This window comes from Oculina patagonica, chromosome 2 (assembly GCF_052425735.1).
Source record: "Oculina patagonica isolate OP01 chromosome 2, crgOcupat, whole genome shotgun sequence".
Lineage (NCBI taxonomy): Eukaryota > Metazoa > Cnidaria > Anthozoa > Scleractinia > Oculinidae > Oculina > Oculina patagonica.
The window spans coordinates 14,590,554-14,617,002 of record NC_135759.1 but is presented as its reverse complement, the minus strand read 5'-3'; the positions used below and the strand labels follow the sequence as shown (position 1 = coordinate 14,617,002).

The 26,449-nt window shown below is 40.3% G+C and overlaps 2 protein-coding genes and 1 long non-coding RNA gene across 4 annotated transcripts; 1 reads left to right on the top strand and 2 right to left on the bottom strand.

Annotated features, from left to right (window-relative positions):
• Positions 1 to 328: 328 nt before the first annotated feature.
• On the top strand, positions 329 to 26,148 carry LOC144643125 (uncharacterized). Of its 2 annotated transcripts, none has more exons than XM_078502285.1 (3): positions 329 to 420; positions 6,071 to 6,173; positions 23,719 to 26,148. In XM_078502285.1, the coding sequence occupies exon 3, from the start codon at positions 23,745 to 23,747 to the stop codon at positions 24,948 to 24,950; it is 1,206 nt and encodes a 401-aa protein (XP_078358411.1). In that variant the 5' UTR covers positions 329 to 420; positions 6,071 to 6,173; positions 23,719 to 23,744; the 3' UTR covers positions 24,951 to 26,148. The 2 variants fall into 2 exon arrangements, with proteins under 2 accessions (XP_078358411.1, XP_078358412.1); XM_078502286.1 differs by having other exon boundaries at positions 354 to 425.
• LOC144643145 (uncharacterized) lies at positions 8,574 to 9,480 on the bottom strand. The gene is made up of 2 exons (XR_013568861.1): positions 9,105 to 9,480; positions 8,574 to 8,699 (listed from the first exon to the last, which is right to left on the bottom strand). It is a non-coding gene; the product is annotated as an uncharacterized LOC144643145 (long non-coding RNA).
• On the bottom strand, positions 9,610 to 15,567 carry LOC144642164 (uncharacterized). Its single transcript, XM_078501153.1, has one exon. It carries the CDS (start codon positions 15,565 to 15,567, stop codon positions 9,610 to 9,612), a length of 5,958 nt encoding a protein of 1,985 aa, XP_078357279.1.
• Positions 26,149 to 26,449: the final 301 nt, after the last annotated feature.

The window sequence follows — 26,449 nt, the reverse complement described above, 5'->3', positions numbered from 1 at the left end:
AAAAAGGCGCGGATGAAGAAATTTTTGATTGGCGGAGGGGGTTGAAACTTTGATTGGGATATCACTATTAAATTAAAACTTTGTAAGGCAAATTAGCCAACTATCAAAGTCGATAGAAACCGAGAGAACAGAACAGAACAGGCGTTGAGAATTTACAATTTACAAATTTTAAAGGTACACTGTTGCGAGACAAGTTGAAAGAAAATGTTTGTACTACTAGGCCTTATGAAAGTGATCCAAAAGACGAGATCCTTGAGTCCAATCCAAATGGTTTGATATATTTTATTTCTTTTGCGAGTGGACTGGGACTAGCGTGTAACGCCGTGTAACAAGTCTTGCTTTCGTGTACTCGTGTTGTTGCCGCCAAACCTGTGAATGTTGGTTTTGATCAAGTAAACAGCATAGGATTCTTCTTTGAAGGTAAGGTAACGTGAAAGACGTCTTTTCGTACCTATTAGATTTCTTTTGGTGCTAGAATTGTTACTCATAAACAAGAAAACACACGAAATCAATTGCACGCGCTTGCAGCAAATTCCGTGTCGCTGTTTACTGAATTTAATTGTGTTAGTGCAATGTGCAAGGTCTAGTTTCCCTCTTTTATTCACCAAGTGCGTTTACTAAGTCTATAGAGGGAATTCAAGATAGAAAGAGTATCATTTGGATGCAAATTCTTTCTAAAACGGCTGCTACTTTGGAGACACAGGGCGCGCATACCCACCCTAAAACATACCTGCGTACACCCCTCCCCCCTTAGGATACATTGGATTGGTAGCTTTGTGATAAAAAAAAAAATGAATTGAACTCGCTTATAAAACAATGTGGCGTGCATAAGCAGGAATTCCTAAAAATTGACACAATGTCAGAGAATTCAGATTGAAAATTTAACAAGAAATTAAACTTCAAGCAGTTTATAACCGTGCAGTTAATGTCTGACCACCTCTTTCAGTTCTTTGTCTAGAATCGCACGGCACCACACAGTAAAAAATCTTTAAAAAAGCAGTCACTTGAGAAACACACAAGTCGTGTTTGCCTGAGTCACGGAGTGGCATGGGTCTGACATAGTGGTACTTTTAAATAGCTTAGACATGTCCAAGCGGTCTCTGGTTTTGCTATGTGATTATTAAACATTTCACTCTAAACAGCGAGCAGAGTGTTCATGTTAAACGAGTGATCACTAGTAAACATCAAACCTTGCGTGACCGTGACAAAGGAGCCGGCTGGGCCGTGTGGTTCTGGAATGATTTACCAACAAAACTACTAAAACGACAAAATGCCAGTCAGATTATGAACTGGCTGCGTACGGTTAATTAGTTTTACACAATCATTAAAAACATTTTACATCTACACTAACTAGTATAGATCAACTTCATAAGTCTATTGTATAATTATTTTATTGTTGTTTTCTTTTCTTTAGCTGCAGGCCGTACCTGTAGGAATATTTAAAAACTTAAAAAATCAGGCCTTAAATGTTTGTGTGATACTGGGTTATGTTCAAAACAAACAAAAGGCGATGTCACACTTACTAAAAATATTTACAAATAATAAAGATGGTAAATTTTAAATGTTCATTATAAATGTCAGGAGTGTGGGACAAAGAAAAATCAGAGTCCCTGACGGGAATTGAATGCAGTGCCTCCCAGACACTGGTCATTTTGGGTAAAAATGCAGACTGCAGACTGCAAACAGTTTTTTATGATAAACTAAGATACAGTAGTTCATTCATTTACACTGCAAGGAGCCCACCACTCTAAATTTATTCACATTCTTTCATGCTGCCTGTTTTTGCAGCTTTTACATGCTACCTTTTTTGTTTTTGTTGGCTTAAACTATTTTCATTTTCAACTTCCAAATGTGAAATGTCGTCGAAAGAACTGGGTGAATACATGTAAGCATCCTCTCAACAGCTTTTCTACGGCAATTCTCAGTCAATCGGAAAGAGTCTTGGTGAGACTGTATGCTGTTAGTGTAAATAATTTCAAAGGCCAGCACTATTTCATTACATTCAGGCTTTCAGGCATATTTTGTCTGCGATGATTTCTTTTTGAAACGGCTGGGATAATGCAGACAACAAATTTGCGTTTTTTTTCTCTTGCTTTTTTCTCTAAATTACCGGTAACCAAATTTGTGAGAAAATGCAATTTATAGTTATCTCATAAGAAAACTGTAAAGTTTTCTCTCACAAAACCAAATTCTTTTGTTATGCAAACAATATCATGTTGACTTGAAGTAATTTTATACTTTATTGGCCTTCTTAAAACTTCTTCCTTTTTAGCATCTCTCTTTTAGCTTATCCTGCAGTGCAAAAAAATTTGCCATTGAGTGACTTCAGTCCCGCTTGTTTATGTTGACTGAAAACTTTATATTTGCTGAGACAGTTATTTTCTCAGTACAAATAATTGGTTCATTTTGAAAAGAAAACTAAATGTAAGCAACACATATACTACTCCCAGGCAGGCTTTTTTCGCCAGGTAGGAGTCCTATGGAAGGCCACTTTTCAGAGAAAATTAAAAAGAACAACTGTATACAGAGGTTTTATTGGAAAATTTGGAAATCTTTAATACCTTTGCACTCATAACTGCAGAAAAAACCTTGCATGCTCCTCAGGCCCTCCTATGGGTACAAAGTCACTCACTCACTCAATCCTCTTCATGCCCTTGGGCACATAAGGATGGGTACAAAGTCAGGCCTTATAAAAAATTTTGACTTCCACTTTTTAAATCCTGGCTAAAAGCTTGGTCCCAGGGACACCCCAGCCATTCTGAGAAAGTTTAGATCATTATTGTTTCGAAGCTAAATATCAGCCTCGACAGGGCTGTACCTATAATTTTTTGTCTGCGGGGGCAAGTTTTCCTGGCGGGGGGCGACTGGTTTTTTTTTTTTTAGTTCTAGTTTTTCCTTTTTTCTTTAGTTTTCTTAGTTTTTTAGTTTTCCTGGCCGGGGCAATTGCCCCTTGCTAGGTACGGCCCTGCTCGATTGGCATCTTTGCAGACAATCAAGTAAAAGCCATGAAAACAGCCAGCACAAAAGAAATATGAATTCATTCAAAGTTTATCACACTTTTGGGTCTCCTTGCTGTAACCACGGGCTCAATGTGAATGAAACTTCAATCTTAATTTATCAGAAAATAAATTTTATGCATCCTGTTTTGCAGACTGCATTTTTACCTGACCTGATAACGGCTGGGCACTCTGACTACTATAACTAAGCTTCGAGAGACCATCATATCACTGAGCTTAAAATTTACCCATCAGTTGTCACTTTCCACAATGCTGATCCATGGTATGCAGGATGCCTGCTACATATGAACCTAGTAAATGGTCCAGCTCACTAGCTACAAGTCTCTCCAAACTCTGTGGTTAGAACACCCAACCAGTATCTAGGAAGCTGTGAGTTCAATTCCCGTCCCACACTCATGACGTAATGAACATTAATAAATGTTCATCTTTATCATATTTACAAATAGTTCATAAATTTTTCTACTTCATATCTCCACATGCATATATATATATATATATATATATATATATATATATATATAAAAAATTAACACAAATGAAGTTATGACACACTTTTTACGATCACCTATATTTCGGCCGGTTTACCGGCCTTCCTCAGGGTGAATAACTGAAAAACGCGTTACACGCCATTCTACAAGTAACGTTACAAATTTAAACTATATACAGAGCACGCGCTAAATACACAGTAACGGCTACAAATTTGAATTAAGCAATTTGCGCGCGCTAACCTTAAACCCGCGCGAAAACATTGAGCTCGCGCACATATAGAGAGTTAATTATAAAGAAATTCACTAAAAAGAATTCTAATTACGTAAACGTCCTCCGCGATTCTGGCTGTAGAAGAAGTCGCTCTCATTGAGACCGCTGGGTCTCAAGGAGCGAAGCCGATACGCCCACTGTCCTTCCTTGTCTATTAGATTTTCCTTTCTGTTTACCCTATCTATCAGTTGTACATTGAGATCTTGTAGTCCCTGATGTCCGTCGCTAAAAAAATGTTTATAAATAAGGTCATCGGTTTCCTTATTGGCAGGTGACATCTTGGAGTGAGCTTTAAGCCGGCTCTTATGATTATTAAACCTTAGCCTAAACTTAGTGGTAGTGGAGCCGACATACTGCAAACCACAAACCTTGCAATTAATTAGATACACAACATTTCTAGCATTACAATCCAACTGGTGATTAATGGTGTAACTTGCACCAGTAACATTACTCGAGAATCTGTCCCCCTCAACAAGATAATTACAAACGTCACACCTATTACTGGAACATTTATGAGTTCCTCGGTTACCAGGAGTTTCTTCCGCTCGTACAGATCTTAATTGTGCATGCACCAGGTAATCCCTTAGACTCTTAGGTCTTCTGAAAGCCACCATTGGATTCTCCTTAACTGCTTTTCGGCACTTTTCGGAACAGTGTAGCAGCGGTTGCAGTTCCTTCAGCATAGCCCCAATATTTGGGAGGCTAGGGTGATATGTCACCACCATGGGGACTCGGGAACTCTTGTTTTGTTGCCTTGGTGTCAATGCCTCCTCCCGAGTTTTGGACTGTGCATTTCGAATTTGTTGTTTGACAAACTTTTCCTGATATCCTCTCTTCACCAAATATTTTGCCAGTTCATCACATCTTTGATAAAATGCTTCATCGGTGGAGCATATCCGCCTTAACCTCAATGCTTGGGCATATGGGATGCTCTGTTTGCATCCTCTTGGATGACAGGAGGTGGAGAATAGATATTGCAACCGCTGCTACACTGTTCCGAAAAGTGCCGAAAAGCAGTTAAGGAGAATCCAATGGTGGCTTTCAGAAGACCTAAGAGTCTAAGGGATTACCTGGTGCATGCACAATTAAGATCTGTACGAGCGGAAGAAACTCCTGGTAACCGAGGAACTCATAAATGTTCCAGTAATAGGTGTGACGTTTGTAATTATCTTGTTGAGGGGGACAGATTCTCGAGTAATGTTACTGGTGCAAGTTACACCATTAATCACCAGTTGGATTGTAATGCTAGAAATGTTGTGTATCTAATTAATTGCAAGGTTTGTGGTTTGCAGTATGTCGGCTCCACTACCACTAAGTTTAGGCTAAGGTTTAATAATCATAAGAGCCGGCTTAAAGCTCACTCCAAGATGTCACCTGCCAATAAGGAAACCGATGACCTTATTTATAAACATTTTTTTAGCGACGGACATCAGGGACTACAAGATCTCAATGTACAACTGATAGATAGGGTAAACAGAAAGGAAAATCTAATAGACAAGGAAGGACAGTGGGCGTATCGGCTTCGCTCCTTGAGACCCAGCGGTCTCAATGAGAGCGACTTCTTCTACAGCCAGAATCGCGGAGGACGTTTACGTAATTAGAATTCTTTTTAGTGAATTTCTTTATAATTAACTCTCTATATGTGCGCGAGCTCAATGTTTTCGCGCGGGTTTAAGGTTAGCGCGCGCAAATTGCTTAATTCAAATTTGTAGCCGTTACTGTGTATTTAGCGCGTGCTCTGTATATAGTTTAAATTTGTAACGTTACTTGTAGAATGGCGTGTAACGCGTTTTTCAGTTATTCACCCTGAGGAAGGCCGGTAAACCGGCCGAAATATAGGTGATCGTAAAAAGTGTGTCATAACTTCATTTGTGTTAATTTTTATTTGAACTTGAAGCAAGACCTATACACACAAAAGATGCGTGTGGAAAATTATATATATATATATATATATATATATATATATATATGCTTCCAATGTCAATATTTTTGTCAAATTAGTACTGTGACATGACCCTCAAATTAACAATGCATCATTTATTTCTACTTTCCTTTCTTCGCACTAATTGCTTACTAACAATTTAGATGCTGGGTCGGAATGGGCTTACATTAGCCATTAGCCAGGCTTGTGAAAAATATGCTGTTGTTTTGTTTTGTTGTGATAAAAATTGTTTTTTAGGGGGGGGGGGTTGTTTTCACAGAAAACTCTACAGGTGTATCTAGAGGATGGCTCATTTGTTGTGACTCTATTTTTTTTTACTTTAACTCTAATTGGCTCTAATTTTTTTTCAAAGAGGTCCACATCCAACACTGATGCATCAGTTGCTAACTTCATGTACAGTACAATTATAGCTGGAGTGTGATATGCTGTGATTATTTACTTTTGGAGTCTCCTTGGTAAGTAGGAAAGAAAGTCTAACTTAATTAAGGAGGCTCCATGTACCGGTATTTTTTTTTTAGACCTAGGGTGGTTGTTTTGAAATAAAAATTATCTAGGAAGCTAATGTTCGATTTTTGTCAAAATACACCATTTTGATAACGATCAAATTATGACCAGAGTTAATTTTTTTACTGGTCACTTCGTCACAAAGGTTACCATAGCAACGATTGTCGTTTTCTTGAATGTTTTCTAACAAGCTCTAGGTTGACTATTGACATTCATTTTTTGATATGTAGACAAAATTGTTGAAAAATCTGTAAGAGCGTTTTAGAATAAAGCAAGCATGAAGTTTTTTGTAACATCTTGTAGTTTCCTACAATACACGCATCCACAGTTTCAGACTTCCGGTCCAAATTCAAAAGAAAAGTGAGACTCATTAAGTCAGGCTATTGTGTTTTGCGATGTTTAACAATGGTCTGAATTAATGAGTGCTCACTTTTCCTTTGAATTTTGACCGGAAGTCTGAAACTCTGGATGCGTGTATCTGCAGTCGATACATTTTAACAAATTAAAGCAAAACCTCTCTCGCTTTTAGTTAATGGTCTTTGATGGTTTAAGTATTTATATTTCATTTTTAATAACTGCGCTCAAATACTAAGAATCGATTTTAAAGCGCCTATTTCACATTAAAGCAGGATTTTTCTGAAAACTTCATTCTTGATTTACTTTAACACGCTTACAATACAGATTTTTATAAAATTTCCTCAACAGTTAGTCAACCTACTAAACTTTAACATATCAGGAGTCTAAATTTTGAGAAAATTAGGCTTGTTTGAAAACAAAAGAAAACAACAATTGTTGCTATGGTAACCTTTGTGACTAAGCGACCAGTAGCTTTGGTCATATTGATCATTATGGTGTATTTTTGCAAAAAAACAAAGATTTGCTTCCTTGATAATTTTCATTTTCAAAACATCCACCCTAGAGCTAAAGAAACTACATCGAACCTGGTATCCATAGGAGCTCATAGCTCCTCCTATATACTTAATAGACCAATTTATAGGAAATTAAATAGTGCTGCAAAACTGATAGTTAAAAACACCTAAAATAATTCTAAGATGCCAAAACCACACAGTATATGGTGTAAAGGGGAGAACATCGCTCCATGATTGGCATGACAGATGAACTTTCCATTGCATGACTGAAAGCCAAACTTATATCTCCCCAGCTGTAAAACCTGCGCTGGATTGGACAAGTCGGCAAGGCCAAAAGCTTACGCACCCTAGAAGTCTAACTCTAAACAGCACTACAAGCTGACCTCCCGTCAGCATCGTGCTGAGTGTAGACAGTATTATTGTAGAGCCTTACTTATCTCCGTAACACTACTAGTTAACTCCGCCAGCACATGCTGGATCGGACAAGAAAAGTCATAAGAGCGTAAAATAGCGACACTAAAATAGCGAAAAACGAAGCTTGGGGAAGTTGCTGTGAGACTTCACCAATAGCATCATGCAAGATGCTAACCCCGGTTTATTTAATTAATTACAACAACAAACAATCCTCTAAAGGGAGGGAGGGTGGGAGTTACAATTTCAAACATGAGCAATACAACTAGCGAATGATGCTTAAGTTCATTCTAACAACTTTTATAGCCAGACGGCTGTCTTGATTTAGGCCAATGGCAAATAGTGTACCATAGAAAGTAAAGATCTCATGCAGGCTTAAACAAGACATGAATAGAGATATTTAAATTGTACCAGACAGTGTTGCACCATTTGTACTTAAACGACCATTGTAATCATTGTCCTTTCAAGGCGAGAAAGACATACAGGTCAATTGGGTTACATTACACAATCAAAATAAATATTAACGACCACGCAGGGGCCACGAGCATCTCGCTCCATTAACTGCGCTTTAATGTTTGGCCTTAAAGCTTTATAATAGTATTCTAACCCAGCTGCATTCTTCCAACTTGGTAAATTCATTAATCCTTTGCCTAGTATCTTATCTCTTTTAATGTCGTTCGCACTTAATGCCTGTCAGTCAAAAATGATTTTATTTGCAAAATTATAACAGTCATTTTTACTCGTGAATGTAATGAAACAAGTATGGTTATGAAAGTGATATGCAAATTTTCACTCGGTCAGTCGGTCGGTCGATGGGCTGTTAACTTTAATTTATGAATAATAATTTATGCATTAAATTATAAATTAATTTTCCTTGTTTTTTTTTTTTCAAACTTTTTGTTTCACACTTCTGAGGTTTGAACCGGCGACTCCTAACATCAACTATGTTTTTGAAGACCAAACCCCTAACTGTAATTCACAAGGACAGAATGCCAAACCAAAAATCCAAGTAAATCACACGGGGTAGAGAAGTGCGTGACGTAAACGAACTCGACAAGAAATTCTGACTACGACAATAACAGAGTTTAATTGACAGAGTTCAATGTTCCATACAATTAAAGCGATACAAAGATGATTGATTCAAACCACGTGCTAGTGTTGTTGAAATGATTGCCGTAAACCGTATGTCGGTTCGAACTGAAATATAATAGCGAAATAGAACTAACGTGACTAATAAATCTAAGCATACAAGCTAAACAATTCGCGAGATATATAATTATAGCTAACATTCACAATAACGTCCGAATGAAGAAACGTAACATAATCTGCGCATATACTAATCTTATAGAAAGCTAACAAACGATAAAGTCTTATATGACGGCTAATTTTGGATAGGAGTTTATGACAATTAACCTTATAATAAGATAAAACTTAGCCTAGCGAGATAGTTTCTTAATGGTTCGAGTATAATATGCCAACTAAACTAACTCGATATAAATGGTATAGAAGCTATCCTAATAGTCGAGAAAAACGAAACTTAACGCAAAACAAATGACAAGGAAAACTAAGGATAAGCCTAAAAATAAGGAATAGATTACTTACTTTGGTTTGCACACGCACTGAATTAGACTTGATAGAGTAGGTAACCACGAGTGTAGAGAGAAATCTATGGCCCAATGCCGAGTAGATGTTGACGCAGTGAAGTCTACACTAGAACTGATCTAACTTAGAAATTCTTACGGATTTATCTAACCGAGAAACACGTGCGCAAAACCTGCGGTTATGACGATTTTCCTACATCGGACATAGCAGCCTAGGGCTGGTCTACCACAGTAAATAAAATAAGTAACACGCGGTATGATAGAAAGGATAATTCGATAACATTTAAATTAAAGTAAGTTCCTGTGATAAGATGTGGAGTAAACGTCACGTTTCAAAACCAACATTCCGGCCCCTTAAAGGCGGTACTGCCGATAGCCTTTACAAGGAGAAAGAACTCATAGAGGAGTTTGAAACATGAGGTTGACTATGATTAGTATTATTAATATTATTAATTGATCACGTATTGTCCAATAGAGTTCTGTAATCCACTGATACTAATGGATTGTCAGTGTTCATTAGTTTCTTCGTTAGCTGAGATAGCGGCGGCTTCCAACAACACAATCTTGTCGATTGGTCGTACGAGTTCAGATGTACTGGTTTTCAGCTTGACAGAACGTACCAGGCCATCTCTGCGGTTGGTAAACACCTCCTGGATCCGAGCAAGTGGCCAGGAGTTGCGGGGCTTGCTGTCTTCAAGGACCAACACAACATCGTCTACTGCAAAGTTCCTCTGCTGCTTGTGCCATTTCTGTCGTTGCTGCAGTGAGGGGAGGTACTCTCGGACCCATCGCTTCCAGAATACGTCAGCAAGGTACTGCACCTGACGCCATCTCCGGTGGAAGTAGTTATCATGTTTGGTGAAATTTCCGGGTGGAACTTTAGGACCTGTGCGAAGCAGCAACAAGTGATTAGGTGTCAGAGGTTCTGCATCACGTGGGTCATCTGACAGCTTTGTGATTGGTCTTCCATTGATTATGGCCTCCACCTCACACATCAGGGTTTCGAGGCCTTTGTCATCTAGGACTTGTTCTTTCATGAGAGCCTTCATTACCTTTCGAACGGTTCGGATACATCGCTCCCATACTCCGCCATGGTGGGAGCCGGCAGGTGGATTGAACTTCCACTTGATGTTTCGCTGAAGGAGGTAATCATGAATCTGAGACTGGTTCCATTCGTTCACAGCCTCTCGTAGCTCGCGCTCTCCCTTCACAAAATTCCCGCCGTTGTCTGAGCGGATCTCCTCCGGTTGACCTTTTCTTGAGATGAATCTGCGCAAGGCTTGGATGAACGACTCCGTGTCCAATGACCATACCACTTCTATGTGGACGGCGCGGAGGGCTAGGCAGGTGAAAATCACGCCGTACCGTTTGACTTTGGCTCTTCCGCGCCGCACTTCAAATGGTCCGAAGCAGTCCACGCCTGTATAAGTGAAGGGTGGTTTCGAGGGGGTGATTCGGTCCTCGGGTAGGTTCGCCATTTTTTGTTGAGCCAATGGCGCTTGACGTTTACGGCAGCTGAAACACTCGTTGAGGATGTTTCGAACTGTAGATCTTCCATTTATTATCCAGTATTTCTGCCTGGTGAGGGACAGGGTGTACTCCAGGCCTGAATGTCCAGAGATATGATGGTAATACTGAATAATGAGCTTGACTACGTGATGCTTCTTAGGAAGGACCACTGGATGCATTGCATCGCTGTTGATTGGCGCTAGTTGTAGACGACCACCAACTCGTATTAGACCTTGAGACAAAATTGGGTCAAGCTTGAAGATATTGCTGGTTTTCTTCACCATGTTTTGTCTGCTAGAAGTTGCCTGCTGGTCTATTTCCCTGAGACAGTCGTGCTCCTCCTTGAAGCATCGGCTTTGAACGTGCTTGAGGATTTCGACTTCAGCCTGGTTCAGCTCCTCAGTGGTGATGGGCACGATTGTGCTGGATGACGTGATTTTAACTGATTCTCCGGTTCTTCGTTTCTTGCTCAGACGGGAGAGGTTTGACTTGTAGCGGAGTATCCATGCTACTATTCTTTTGAGCTGGGTCCAGGATGAGAACCGCTCAATGATTTCTGAAATAGGATCTTGAGCAGAGGCTTCACTTGCATATGTAACTGACTCTTTCTTGACTTCTGGATCATCTTCAGCAATGGTAGTGTTCATGTCGCCAGGTCGTTGTGGCCATGTCTCTTCAGTCTGAGTCAGGAATTCAGGGCCATGTATCCAGCGTTGGAGAGAGTCTGCTGACACGCCTCTTGAAGCATCATCCGCTGGGTTGAATTGAGTGTTCACGTATCTCCACTGAGAGGGGGAAGACGCATCATGTATCGTTGCAACCCGATTGGCAACGAAAGTCTGAAACCGTCTGTCCTGATTTTCCAAATAGCGGAGGACGCAGGTACTGTCTGTCCAGAAGAATGATTGATTGATAGGTAGACTTAGTTCCCCTCGAGAGATTTTCTCTAGTCTTGTGGCAACGACGGCTGCTGAAAGTTCCATTCGGGGGATTGTAACTGGCTTGATTGGAGCAAGTCTGGACTTCCCCATGACAAACGAAGAATTGACGTTTCCGTCGTGATCTGTGATCCTGAGGTATGTGACGGCTCCGTAAGCCTGCTGTGACGCATCAGAGAAATGATGAAGCTGGCATGACGCGATCTCACCGAGGTCAGGTGACTTGAAACAACGCTGAATTGTGAGCTGCTCTAGTTTGGGAAGCTCTTGTAGCCATGCTTGCCAGCGTTGCAGATATTCGTCTGGAATCTTGTCATCCCAGCCATACTTGTTACGGCAAAGATCTTGTAAGATCAGTTTCGCGTTGAGAATAAACGGCGCGGCGAATCCCAGGGGATCATACACTGAGCTGACGATAGACAGTATGCCTCTCCTCGTAGCCGGTCTGTCCTTGATAACGATACTAAAGCCAAACTGATCGGAGGCTACGTTCCATTGAACGCCGAGAGCTCGCTCCACTGGTAACTTGTCAAAGTCGAGGGTTTTTACTTGAGCTGCTCGTTCTGACTCTGGCAGAGACTCAATGACTTTCCTTGAGTTGGACAGCCACTTCGTGAGCTTGAACCCACCTTTCGCTAAGAGCTCTCGCAGTTCTTTTGCGAGTCGGATGGCTTTATCCTCTGATTCGACTGATTTGAGGCAGTCGTCGACGTAGAAGTTGCGTTTCACAGTTTCAATAGTTTGGGGTTCGAAACCTTCTTTGTTGTCTTCCGCTGTTCTCTTCAGGGCGAAGTTCGCGCAGCTTGGAGAAGACGCACCTCCAAACAGGTGAACCATCATCTGGTATTCTTCTGGTTGATTGTCGAGATTTCCATCTGGCCACCACAAAAACCTCAGAGCATCACAGTCGCTTGGCCGGACGCGTACCTGATGAAACATAGCTTCCACATCAGACATCAGGGCCACGTGATCCTCTCTGAATCTTGAGAGCACACCGACGAGAGAGTTAGTCAGGTCCGGCCCCTGTAAGAGCTGGTCGTTGAGTGAGGTGTTGCAATACTTGGCCGAACAATCGAAGACTACTCTAACCTTATCAGGCTTCTGCGGGCTAAATACAGGATGGTGAGGAAGATACCAGTGAGTTCCTAGAGGGCCAGGGTATTGACAATTAACTTTCCTGGCGTAATCTTTAGATAGGAGATCGTCCATGAATGCCTTGTATTTCTGGTGGACGAGCGGCTCCTTTAGCAGTCGCCTTTTCAGCTGAAGAAGTCGGCGCTCTGCTAATGTTCTGTTGTTCTGTAGGCGTGGCGGGTAGAACTTCCAGGGAAGTGCCATTTCGTAGTGGCCGTTTTGAAGTTGAACTGTTTCTTCCATGATGTTTAGAGCCTTCCGGTCGTTCAGCGACATAGACGTTTTCGATTCATAGGAGGAGTCGTTGAACTCTTGGTTGCAGAAATCGTGAAATTGTTCATCGAGGGTCTTGGTACCCTGAAGAAAGTTCACAGTGGATACTTTAGTTGTGGTTGATCTGCCCAATGGTCCGTTAAGAACCCATCCTAAAACTGTCAGAGTAGCAAAGGGACCGCCATTCTCGCTTGGTCTCATTTCCTTAGGTTGTAGAGCTTCTGGAACGTCGCTACCGATTAGTAGACCGATCTCAGCATCTATATGTGCGATTTGTACTCCCTTGAGATATGGCCAGCGGTCGACGTCCTCTTGTTTAGCGATAGCTTCAGAAGGAATAGGTAGACTTGATCTCGAGTAGACCATCGGTAACTGTACTTTGTTGCTCTCGTTTAGATCGGAGGCTTCCAAACTGACTAAGGAGCATTCGATTGGCTCGCTTTCGCCTTGCAGGGTTGTGAGTGACAGCTTAGTTCTTGTTCCCTTGAAGTTAAGCTTCTCCAGGAGGGTTTCAGTGCAGAATGATGTGTTTGAACCAGAGTCGAGAAATGCGTAGGTCTCTACCACCCTGCGCTGACCTTTAGCCTTGACTCGGACTGGAACGATAGCTAGCCCAGTGACGGAGGTGCTCGCTGTAGAGTAACTAGACTTGATGTAGCCATTACTGGCTGAGTTTACATTGATAGGCGGGGACTCGACACTTGTGTCCTGCTCCGCATTTGGCCTTTCGGTGGCGGCAGAGGCGGTGGAAGTACCTGTACTGCTTCTGGGATGAAGGAAAGTTGAATGTTTGCCAGTGCAGCCTTGAACTCTGCAGAAACTTTCCTTAGGGCAGTCTCGAATGAAATGGCCAGGATTCAGACAGTTGCTACAGAGTTTCTTTTCATCCACGAAGCTTTGCCTTTCCTGTAGGGACTTTTTCCTAAATCTTTCGCAACGTGGCAACCAATGCTTGCCAGTGCACATGGTGCAAGTGGGGCCCTTGTCCGAAGGTTGGGGAGACTGCGTTTTCCCTTGAGTAGAAAATCCGTTTCCTCTGTTGCGCGATTTTCGTGGCGGTTGGATGGTCGGTGGTTTGAAGTTCCTTTCGTTGGTGACGTTTCCAAAGATAGGATGAGTGGCCGCTCTCGCCTTGGCAACCACAAAGTCCATGATGTCCTTAATGGTGACATCCCGTTGCTCCCTTTCTACGATTCTGTCTACAGTGTCTCTCCACTTTAGTCGGAAACCGTACGGAAGTCGTTCAATAACCTTCTTCAAATTGTCGGGATTATCCAATTTGTTGAGATACCCTATGTCAGTTAGAGTATTAACGCAGCTAGTTAGCTGTATTGAAAATCGTTCAAGTGCTGTTCCGTCCTCGGCTTTGATTTGGGGGCCTTCAACGAGACGCTTCACGTGGGCAGCAGCAATTTTGTAACCCTGTCCGTACCTTTCCTTCAACAGTCTCCTCGCTTCGACGTATCCTTCTTGTTCACGCATGGTGAGGCAGCTTTTCATGAGTTCCTTTACAGGGCCAGATGTGTACTGGACAAGGTAATACAGGCGAGAGCTGGAACTGAAGGTTTTTCCTTCCACGAGGTGCTCGAAGGAACGCACAAAGTCACAATAATCGATTGGATCTCCACTAAAGACCTGCATGTCCGGTTGGGGTAGTGTAAGAGACATCACGCCCTGTTGTTGCTGCTCAAGAAGTCGCTGAAGGGCGTGGCTTTGACGATCCTGAGCTTCCATCAAGAATTGCAAGGAGTCGTCTTTTCCAACAGCTGAAGTCCCGTGGCGCCATTCAGGTGTTTCGGGGACTATAGGGTACTCTGAATTTCCTTCCAGCGGCTTAGGGGTAGACTTGATGGGCTTGTTCCTGGATGCTTCTAAGTCTGGGAGATTGATTGTATCCCTTTCTGGCGGCTTAGAGGCATCTTTCGTTTGTTGGAACAGCTGATTTGACTGATCAAGCGGTTTGTTTTCGCGTCGGCGAAGACTTGATCTTCCTGCTTTGCTCGCTTCTTCCTCTTCGTAGACTTTCCTTTCGGCCTCAATTTCTGCTATTTCGGCTTGAAGCTCCACTTCCGCTTTCTTCTGCTGGAGCTTAAGTTCTTCGAGCTGGATTTGGTGTAAACTTTGGAGCGTAGCGGCTCTTGCTTCTAGCGCTGCCTTTCTCGCGGCAGATCTGGCCTTCGAACTTGCTGAGCTTCTAGATAAGCTGGCTTCGGAACGTGTGCGGTAAGGCGGGCGTGACTCGACGCTGCTTATGGAATCTTCGGGGCGAACATTGTCGTTCGAACGGTCCGCCAATGCACTTGGGGGTCCAGTGATCCACGAACTAATTTCCTTCTCAAGTTCCGTTACTATTTCTAATACCGAATTGTAATAGCGCGTTGATTCTTCTTGCTCAGTTTCGTTTTTAATCAGTCTATGATAAGCCTCGTGGGCGATCTCAAACTCCTTCAAAACCTCCTTTAATTCTTTTTGGACGTCCTTTAGAGCGTCAATGTTTTCGCACGCCGCCATTAACTCATTTAGTTTGTTGACCTTTTCCGACACGTGCGCTTCGGCGGATGTGCGGATCTCTTTAAATTGGTCAATTAGTTGCTCATTTCCGGAAGACATTATGATCCTGTTAATAGCTTTTTAATCCGATATCTTGCGGACGGAGACAGTTGACTCGAGAAGGCGATAATTGACAGATAACGAAATGCAGATGTTACTTGACGTGTAGCAAATTCTTCGAATTCCTTCACGGTGCATCAAATTCGAACAAAATGTAATTCACAAGGACAGAATGCCAAACCAAAAATCCAAGTAAATCACACGGGGTAGAGAAGTGCGTGACGTAAACGAACTCGACAAGAAATTCTGACTACGACAATAACAGAGTTTAATTGACAGAGTTCAATGTTCCATACAAATAAGAGCGATACAAAGATGATTGATTCAAACCACGTGCTAGTGTTGTTGAAATGATTGCCGTAAACCGTATGTCGGTTCGAACTGAAATATAATAGCGAAATAGAACTAACGTGACTAATAAATCTAAGCATACAAGCTAAACAATTCGCGAGATATATAATTATAGCTAACATTCACAATAACGTCCGAATGAAGAAACGTAACATAATCTGCGCATATACTAATCTTATAGAAAGCTAACAAACGATAAAGTCTTATATGACGGCTAATTTTGGATAGGAGTTTATGACAATTAACCTTATAATAAGATAAAACTTAGCCTAGCGAGATAGTTTCTTAATGGTTCGAGTATAATATGCCAACTAAACTAACTCGATATAAATGGTATAGAAGCTATCCTAATAGTCGAGAAAAACGAAACTTAACGCAAAACAAATAACAAGGAAAACTAAGGATAAGCCTAAAAATAAGGAATAGATTACTTACTTTGGTTTGCACACGCACTGAATTAGACTTGATAGAGTAGGTAACCACGAGTGTAGAGAGAAATCTATGGCCCAATGCCGAGTAGATGTTGACGCAGTGAAGTCTACACTAGAACTGATCTAACTTAGAAATTCTTACGGATTTATCTAACCGAGAAACACGTGCGCAAAACCTGCGGTTATGACGATTTTCCTACATCGGACATAGCAGCCTAGGGCTGGTCTACCACAGTAAATAAAATAAGTAACACGCGGTATGATAGAAAGGATAATTCGATAACATTTAAATTAAAGTAAGTTCCTGTGATAAGATGTGGAGTAAACGTCACGTTTCAAAACCAACACTAACCGCTTGACAACTTTGGCGTACTATACTGATCATTTGGGCTGAAAATTAGCATATAGATTTCTTTGTGTTGTTGTTAGTACGATGACCAATACCGTAGGTTCAAAGTTAAATGGCTTGTATGTAAAGCTTCTTCAAATGGCTCGATTTATAGCTCTTACAGTCAACGCGCTTCACGCATGAACGCTCAGCGACGTAAGGTTCCAATATTCACGTGAACATTTCATGATTCAATTTGATTGACATGCCTTCGAACACCGCAAGATTGAAAGATAAAGATCACGTTTCGAATAATCGAATCATTCATTTGTAAATTTTGCGCGGAAGCGATCAAGAAATTGAAAATGTCGGAAATTCTAGTAAAGATAAAGAGCAATGACCTCGCTCTTGCGTTTGTCGAACGAACAGCAACTTTTCTAAGCAAAATGCTCAAAGAAATTAGACACGACATCGTCTCCGAAGTAGGAGAATTGTTGCCTCAAAATTTTGTTTGTTCGAATGGGAATTCCAGTAAGTGCCATCCAAGAGGAGAAACTGCATCTTCAAAAGTGTGTTGTAGAAGAAGAGAGCGGCACAGCATTTAGTTTGTCGATTCAAGTGCACAATAGCTTGGAAAAGAACAATTCAATCGAACGAGCGCATAACTGCGTGAATGCGGCGGTGACACAGTCGCTCATTTACATGTAATTTGTTCCCGCGAGAAAAAAAAACAGCCCACAGCCGAAATTATTTAAAAAAAAATTATCAATTGCCATAACATCAGAAGTCTTATTTTCAATTTTACCATGGGCTTTTAAATACTTTCAATTTGATTTACAATTGTTCGATTGAAGTTTCGAAGAATGATTTCATTAACTGAAAATGAAATCGGTGAATGAAATATTTTATGAATGTTTGAAGTTGTGCGTTCATGCGTGAAGCGCGTTGAGCATCTCGCTCCATTAACTGCGCTTTAATGTTTGGCCTTAAAGCTTTATAATAGTATTCTAACCCAGCTGCATTCTTCCAACTTGGTAAATTCATTAATCCTTTGCCTAGTATCTTATCTCTTTTAATGTCGTTCGCACTTAATGCCTGTCAGTCAAAAATGATTTTATTTGCAAAATTATAACAGTCATTTTTACTCGTGAATGTAATGAAACAAGTATGGTTATGAAAGTGATATGCAAATTTTCACTCGGTCAGTCGGTCGGTCGATGGGCTGTTAACTTTAATTTATGAATAATAATTTATGCATTAAATTATAAATTAATTTTCCTTGTTTTTTTTTTTTTCAAACTTTTTGTTTCACACTTCTGAGGTTTGAACCGGCGACTCCTAACATCAACTATGTTTTTGAAGACCAAACCCCTAACCGCTTGACAACTTTGGCGTACTATACTGATCATTTGGGCTGAAAATTAGCATATAGATTTCTTTGTGTTGTTGTTAGTACGATGACCAATACCGTAGGTTCAAAGTTAAATGGCTTGTATGTAAAGCTTCTTCAAATGGCTCGATTTATAGCTCTTACAGTCAACGCGCTTCACGCATGAACGCTCAGCGACGTAAGGTTCCAATATTCACGTGAACATTTCATGATTCAATTTGATTGACATGCCTTCGAACACCGCAAGATTGAAAGATAAAGATCACGTTTCGAATAATCGAATCATTCATTTGTAAATTTTGCGCGGAAGCGATCAAGAAATTGAAAATGTCGGAAATTCTAGTAAAGATAAAGAGCAATGACCTCGCTCTTGCGTTTGTCGAACGAACAGCAACTTTTCTAAGCAAAATGCTCAAAGAAATTAGACACGACATCGTCTCCGAAGTAGGAGAATTGTTGCCTCAAAATTTTGTTTGTTCGAATGGGAATTCCAGTAAGTGCCATCCAAGAGGAGAAACTGCATCTTCAAAAGTGTGTTGTAGAAGAAGAGAGCGGCACAGCATTTAGTTTGTCGATTCAAGTGCACAATAGCTTGGAAAAGAACAATTCAATCGAACGAGCGCATAACTGCGTGAATGCGGCGGTGACACAGTCGCTCATTTACATGTAATTTGTTCCCGCGAGAAAAAAAAACAGCCCACAGCCGAAATTATTTAAAAAAAAATTATCAATTGCCATAACATCAGAAGTCTTATTTTCAATTTTACCATGGGCTTTTAAATACTTTCAATTTGATTTACAATTGTTCGATTGAAGTTTCGAAGAATGATTTCATTAACTGAAAATGAAATCGGTGAATGAAATATTTTATGAATGTTTGAAGTTGTGCGTTCATGCGTGAAGCGCGTTGACTGTAAGGATTTCACATGACAAATAGAAGAAATAATCTTAGAGAAAATATGAAAATCTTTGAAACACTGAACTGACATTCCGTGTTTTGATCGAATTTTTAGATTTTCCAGGCACGAACTGTGGACTGCGACTGTGTTGGGTATTAAAAGGTTGATTTCAGGACAATTGTATGAATAAAGTCCAATTTTAGCAGTCTCTGAATGTTTTATAGTTCCAAGCGTATTGTATGATAATCGATAGTCATGATATGTAAATAATTTATCGAAAAAAAGCTCGCCAAACTGACAAATTTTGTTTCCTTTTAATAATTTACTATATAGTACTTGATTTGCATCTCTAATAGATTCATAAAAAAAGGAGAAAGAAAAAAAAGACGTCGTATAAAATTGTAAAATAGATTGTCGTAAAAAAAAAAAAATTAATCGTCCCTGCTGAGAATCGAACCTGGGCCGCTGGACTGGAGGGCCAACGCATTGCCACTACACAACGCGTTAGCAAGCTTGCACTTTATGGTAGAAATTAGTGTTATATAACGAAGGCTTTTGAATGGATTACCCGTGTCCGCTGTAAACACAAGGAACCAACATGATCATATCTCCCTTCAAACAACTTCTATACTAACATGCCACTCACAAAAAGACAGAATCATTTCATAGCTCGATCTACACCAATACATTTAGTATTCTCATTCACGAGTAGGCTAACAAAGCGCCTTTTATTGTGATGGTTATGAAAGTTATGATGGATCAATAAGTTAAACTAGTACACTACTTAAATTTGAAGTCTATCTGATTGGCAATTCGATGGAGTAAATTCTCTTTTAAGCCTGTTTGGAAGTGTAAAGAAAAAGAAGGTATTTAGACCGACTGCACCACACTGTCAGCAAATAATTATAATTATTATTTTAAACTAAGGCCCAGGCCAAACTTCGAACTTAACAAGATGAACTCAACTGCAATTTGGGTCGACCCAAACATGGTAAAGCTCGACCCTTGGGTCAAACGTTGAACATAATTTGTCAAACCAACTGTTGAACAAATAGTCCAGGCATTTTATCGCCCAAAATAGATCAACCTGTTACTAATTGCAACAGAAGGTTTTTTAACGCCTTTTGGTACAGGAACATGTCCACTATTACATATCAAAAGTCTCTGAAAATCTGAGCAGGGGAAGATGACTAAAAACGGGTTTTTAGAATGACCCTGTTTAATGTAGCATGGAAACGAGGCTGCTTGTACTATCTGCTGTGTTGCTTGAGTTTAATGCCACATGCATCATGGGCTAGCAGAGAAAGAAAGACTTTTTTGTGTTTTCCTGATAGGTAAGTCCAGTTACATGTAGATTAATTAGATCAGATAATTGCTTTAATAAGATTCTTTAATCTATAAAAAATACACAAATCGACACAAATCTTGTAGAAAGCGTCTGCGCTGTTGCTTATCCGTTTGAGGCATTTAGCGCTAGCAAAGTTAAAATATAAAAGTTTTTAAGCAAAATAACATGGATGTTATGTGCTAAGGTAATGCAAAAAAATCATTGTGGACGGAGTAGTGAATCCCAAATTGAGTTTCAACTCAGTGCACGTAAAACTGATATTCCATTCATCGCTTCGAGCTTCCTGCGTTATCTTTTTCTCATAACTTAGAAATCTCTGAATGAAAAACCTTTTTAAAATGAAAATTTATCCGAACAATAAATGCGTTTTGAGCACAAAACAATTTGCCTAAAATTAATTTTTCACTGAAGACTCAATTTGGCAAGCTTAGAACCAAACTTTATCAAAAATTCAAGAATGCCAATTTAAGTCACATTTACGTAATCAACCCAGACGTTTCCGGGTACCACAAATCTGTAACTTAATAGAATTGAGATATGTTTTGGGCAAAAAGCGTTCTTGATACGTCTGTTATTTGTAAAAAAAAACCTTGACGGCGAGGGCGAGGTCGTAACGCTAAGAGAAAAGGGAAGCGCGGGAATAAATCGGACGAGCACAGGGCGAAATGATTCCATCACTACGGTTCCTGGGAAGCAGATACACGATATTGAAAATTTGTTCAGAGAGAGGGGACGAGTGGTCTGATACGATAAGAGCTAGGCTTCTAAATGTGCATGTGCCTGCTGTTGACGTACGCTGTTTACCACCAAACCTACAGTGTAAACTTCCGCACAAAGAGGAAATTGCCTAAAGTTTATGAAGTGGATGAGTAACTGGCTGTCAAAAATGGGAAAGTTGATCGTCCCCAGGATGAAAAAGTAATTTGCGATCAATTGGTTCCTGTTGCGACGGGCCTGCCGCCTGCGCCAGACTCGCTTCTACAGTTAATCCGATGGAACTGTTTGTCTGATCGCCGCACTATGAGGTGCATCTGTCTTAAGAAGAGTATGCAGTGTTCTTCAGCCTGCGGCCAGTGCAAAGGGTCTGCGTGCACTTACTCTTCCAATGCCCTGGAATACGACAGTGAAGATCGGAAGACTTACTTGAATAGCGCATGACTGTGTTGTTTACAATTCAAGAACGACTCTGTCTCTAGCGTGAAGATAAGGGATAAACGTGTCTTGGCCACTGTAAACATTCGAATAACTCAGCATTTTAAAAATTTCTCTTTTATGGGTCTTTATTTTAAGATTAAGGCCCGGGAAACATTGTATTAAGAGTATGTTCTTAATTTTAAAGGAAAGGCATGATTTATACCAATAGAACAGCCGTAAACAGCAACTTCCTGTTTATAGCCTCGTTTGCATGTTGCAGCAGAAAGCGAGTTAGACGTTGATCGTATTTGGAGGTGTTCCCACGCTTGAATCTTTAGAGACTTTTAGTATGTTATTGTTTAGGTTATTTCTAACTAGTTTACGTTGAGAAAGCTTCTGTTGCAATTAGTAGCAGGTCTGATTACAAAATGCCTGGACTAAAAATTCAGAGCAGCAAGAAGGAACAAGAGCACAAAAGAAGTCAGTGTATGGTGATACATGAGCCACAGACGAGTGTTTCTCAACGGGGGGAGAGGGGGGGGGTGTTACACTGGGCTTAACAGGGATGTGTGGCCTGATAGAGTATGGCTTTCAGGCTTGTTTGTCTTGAATGGGGTTTATATTTTTACCCATTTTTGTCTTATGACGCTTGTGGCCCTGCTGGGCTGTTACTGTTTATTCGATTGTAATGTATGGGGAGCACTGGGTTTAACAGGGATGTGTGACCTGATCGATAGAGTGTGGTATTCAGGCTTTTTGTCTTTAATGGGGTATATATTTTTTTACCCTTCAACCTTACCTGGACCGATGTCAAGAAAACTTACCTTCAGAGGTCTTCAGAGGTGTAAATTTATACAAACTTAGCCACAAGCCACTTTTTTACAAATTGTTCTTTATTGCTGACTTAATTTGATTTCAGCATTGATACTTAGCTTAATTCATGATTACAACAAAGCCATTGAGGTGCTTGTTTACATTGTATGTCTTAGACGGGATATCAAAAATTGGCATTCTGTCTTAAACAGGGTAGGAAAATCAGAGGTTCTTGTCTTGAACAGGGTCAGGGTTTTTTACCCCTCCTTCTATGATCCTAAATTTTTAACTAATATAAAATTTTAGTATTATGTCATATTGATGCATGCATTTAATTAATTAAGGACCTGGCACTGCACAATTGACCGACTGTGAACACAACTTTGCCGTCTGTTTGTAACATCTGAACCATATTCATTTTATCAAAGAGGCTAGGGCCTTGCTTTGCCCAGTTGGTAAATCATAATTAATGCCCTCCAAACCTCAAAAAATTCCCTGATCTACTATTTTTCAAAGTCAGGCTAATTTGATCACTGTTGTTTAGAATCAGACCGGTGCAAAATTTTGTCAGTTTATTTTGGTGAAAATTCTGTGGCCATTCTCAGTCTCTGAAAATGTTAAAAAGCCAGTTTTGGCCATTATTGTCAGTAGAAGTGGGTTGAGATCATGTTTGTGACTAGTATTGTAGTCTAAGGTCATGCTTCCCTGCGAAACTTGGAACTGTTTCATGATCTCATTTTCACACCAGTTTAGATGCAATTATAAAACTTGTGCTGTAAGAGTAATTATTTTAAGTTGTCTGCCACACACACACACACCCCTGAAACCACATTTTCGTGCAGGCTTCCCACTCATATCCCACAAGCACCGCATGTGCTTGTGGGATACCGTATTTATTCGATTAAGCGCCCAACCTCGAATAAGCGCCCACCCTGTAGGTAGAAAAAGTTAATAAGCGCCCACCCCCACCCCTCAAAAAAACTGAAGTGCACAACAAGAGTATTGATTCTATATGAAATTGAGATTGAAATTGGCTTAGTACTACCAAGAGACTATCCCGAAGACCGAGTTTTCTTAGTATTTTACTGAAACTTTCAATTAACAGTTAAAATTCTGTTTTGGTACATCTTCACGTTTTGTTACTATATATTGTTTTCTTGCAAAATAAAATTACTTCTCGCTAAAAATGGTGAAAATATAATAAGCGCCCAGCCTCGAATAAGCGCCCACCTCGAATAAGCGCCCACTCTTTAGGTCCAAAAATTTAATAAGCGCCCAGGGTGCTCAATCGAATAAATACGGTATGTACGTTTTCTCACTTGAATAACAGTTCCCCTTTAATAATGGTTTCTCAGCTAGCGAGTCCAAAGAAAAGGATTGCTTCCTTGAAAGGCACTACATGCCCAAAGCCAATATGAATTGTTTTGAAACTTTTTTTGCCTTTCGTTTATTTCCAGGCGTAGACGCATAAAGATGCTAAAAAATGTCAAAGCTAAAGACAAAAGGCAGTCTACCCTCAAGAAATACGTCCTTCAAATGCAAACATTGTGGCAAATGTTTTAAGCAAGCAAAACATTTGGAGGATCATGAAAGAATCCACACAGGTGAAAAGCCCTATGAATGCAAACATTGTGGGAAGTTTTTTAGAAGAACAGAAACTTTAAGAACTCATGAAAGAGTACACACAGGCGAAAAACCTTATGAATGCAAACATTGTGGCAAACGTTTTAAACAAGGATCGAATTTGAGAGCTCATGAAAGAGTCCACACAGGTGAAAAGCCTTATAAATGCAAACAGTGTGGCAAGAGTTTTAGCCAACGAGGAGGTTTGCAGAAACATGAAAGAACCCACACTGGTGAAAAGCCTTATGAGTGCAAACAGTGTGGCAAGTGGTTTACACGAACAGATAGTTTGCAGAATCACGAAGAAGTTCACATATTGAAGAAAAATACTTATAAATGTAAACAGTGTGGGAAATGTTTTAGCCGAAAATTTAGTCTCTGGAAACATGAACGTCTACACTTAGAGATAAATCCTTTTAAGTGCAAACAGTGTGGCAAGTCTTTTACCGGAACATACTATTTGCAAGCACATGAACGGGCCCACTCAGGGGAAAAGCCTTTTGAATGCAAACAGTGTGGCAAGTTTTTCAAGGATGCAGGAACTTTAAAAAAGCATCAAAGATTACATACAGGACAGAAACCTTATAAATGCAAACATTGTTGCAAGTGTTTTGCACAGGCAGGATACTTGAGTGCACATAAAAAAGTTCACACAGGTGAGAAGCCTCATGAATGCAAAGAGTGTGGCAAGTGCTTTGGACGTGCATCACATTTACGAATTCACGAACGAGTCCACACAGGTGAAAAGCCTTATGAATGCAAACACTGTGGCAAGTGTTTTAGTAATGTGTCACAGTTGCGAACTCATGAAAGAGTCCACACAGGTGAAAAGCCTTATGAATGCAAGCTGTGTGGCAAGTGCTTTAGAACTGCATCGACTTTACGATCTCATGAAAAAGTCCACACAAGTGAAAAGCCTTTTGAATGCAATCAGTGTGGCAAGTGTTTTAAAGGTAGAACAGGTTTGCGGACTCATGAAAGAGCCCATTTAGAATGTTGGATATGTCAGGAGAAATTAGGTAGTCGAACTCTACTTCTTGAACACTACGATGATCATATGAAATAGAATATTTTAGCCAATTGAGGTTCTTTGCTCGTAATAACAGTTGAACCCAAGAAATGACTGACCGACCGACCGACTGGACTGACTGACTGACTGACTGACTGACTGACTGACTGATTGTCAACGAGGACGAGTCAAACGATTTTCTGTTACCTTTTCTTCTCTTATTGATATTGTTTGTCTATTATTAATATTGTTACTGCAAAATATGTTAGGGAGGATAAATAAAGATCAGTAGTTAGGTTTTGCTACATTTTTTTAGAGAGGAAGTAACATAAGCTCTAGCTGGTTTCCATGCGCACTCCCTATCCAGGTCGAATTGGAATTTGGAAATGTTGGTTCTTCATGAGGGAGGAAAACCGAGAACCCAGGGAAAAACCCTCGGAGCAAGGACAAGATCCAACAACAAAAATGACACAGGGTCCGGGAATCAAAAGCAGGCCACATTGCAGGGAGGCGAGTGTCCTTGCTACTGCGCCATCCTTGCTCACCGATTGACATGCCACAGTTATGCATTTTAAACCAATATAAGCTTAAACTATAAGCTCCTTTAGCTTAATGATAACTATAAGCTCCTTTAGAGCCTCGCCATGTATAAATTTGCGGAGAGTTCTTGATAACTTGGTTATTATCTAAGTGAATCCTAAATGGACACAGATATGAAAAAAATAAAAAAAAAAATTAAAATAGTCATGTCAGACACGACCACCACTGGTCACTACAGAACTTGTAAATTTCAGTCTACTAAATGGAGGATTTCACGCTCTCTAGAGCCGTATAATGGCATCTGTATGTCATTGTGTTTTCTAGGTCTGGTGCATTCAGTTTGGTTTATCGGCTAAGCCCATGTTTCCTGCAAGATCCTTCAGAGCCTTTAAAGTAATGTACAACATTTATTTAAGGAGGCTCACAACAGTTTCCAACACTTTCCAGCTCTCGTACTTTGATCTGTCAGTGCTGCAAACACGTTTGATTCGCGTCAAAAGTAAGATTGATGGCTAACTTACTTTAGAGGGTCTTTAAAATGGGGTTTGGTGATAAGCCCGAGTGTTATAAGTGTGAAAAGTGTTGTTTGCTGTTAAAATGGCCAATTTTTAATGTTTACTGTTTCGGGAGAAAATACTGTTTAGTATTTGGAGGGTTTTTCGTGAAATAGTCTTGTAGCATTGTAAATTCTTATCTGCTCTTCGAAAATCGGTAATAAAATCACTCATGAACTTTGAGCGTCTCCTTCTGTAGCCCCGGAAATCTTTGGCAGTCTTGAGAATAGCCTGCGTTGCAGACGAACAAAACACCGGGATTTTATTCGTCTGCAACGCAGGCTATCTGGGGGAATCCTTGGTAGTCTTCGGAAATCTATTGAAATGATTGGAAATTGTCGGTAAATGACCGAAATGGCCTTTTTGGAGCCGTTTTTATTTCTTTCTTGATTCAAATTACTGCAGAAGCATATCACCTAGGTGATATGCTTCTGATTTACTGTAACAGTGAATGTTTTACTT

Excerpts from the sequence above, each read along its gene's own strand:
- LOC144643125 (XM_078502285.1), top strand. The coding sequence starts at position 23,745 with ATGTCAAAGCTAAAGACAAAAGGCAGTCTACCCTCAAGAAATACGTCC.
- LOC144642164 (XM_078501153.1), bottom strand. The coding sequence starts at position 15,567 with ATGTCTTCCGGAAATGAGCAACTAATTGACCAATTTAAAGAGATCCGC.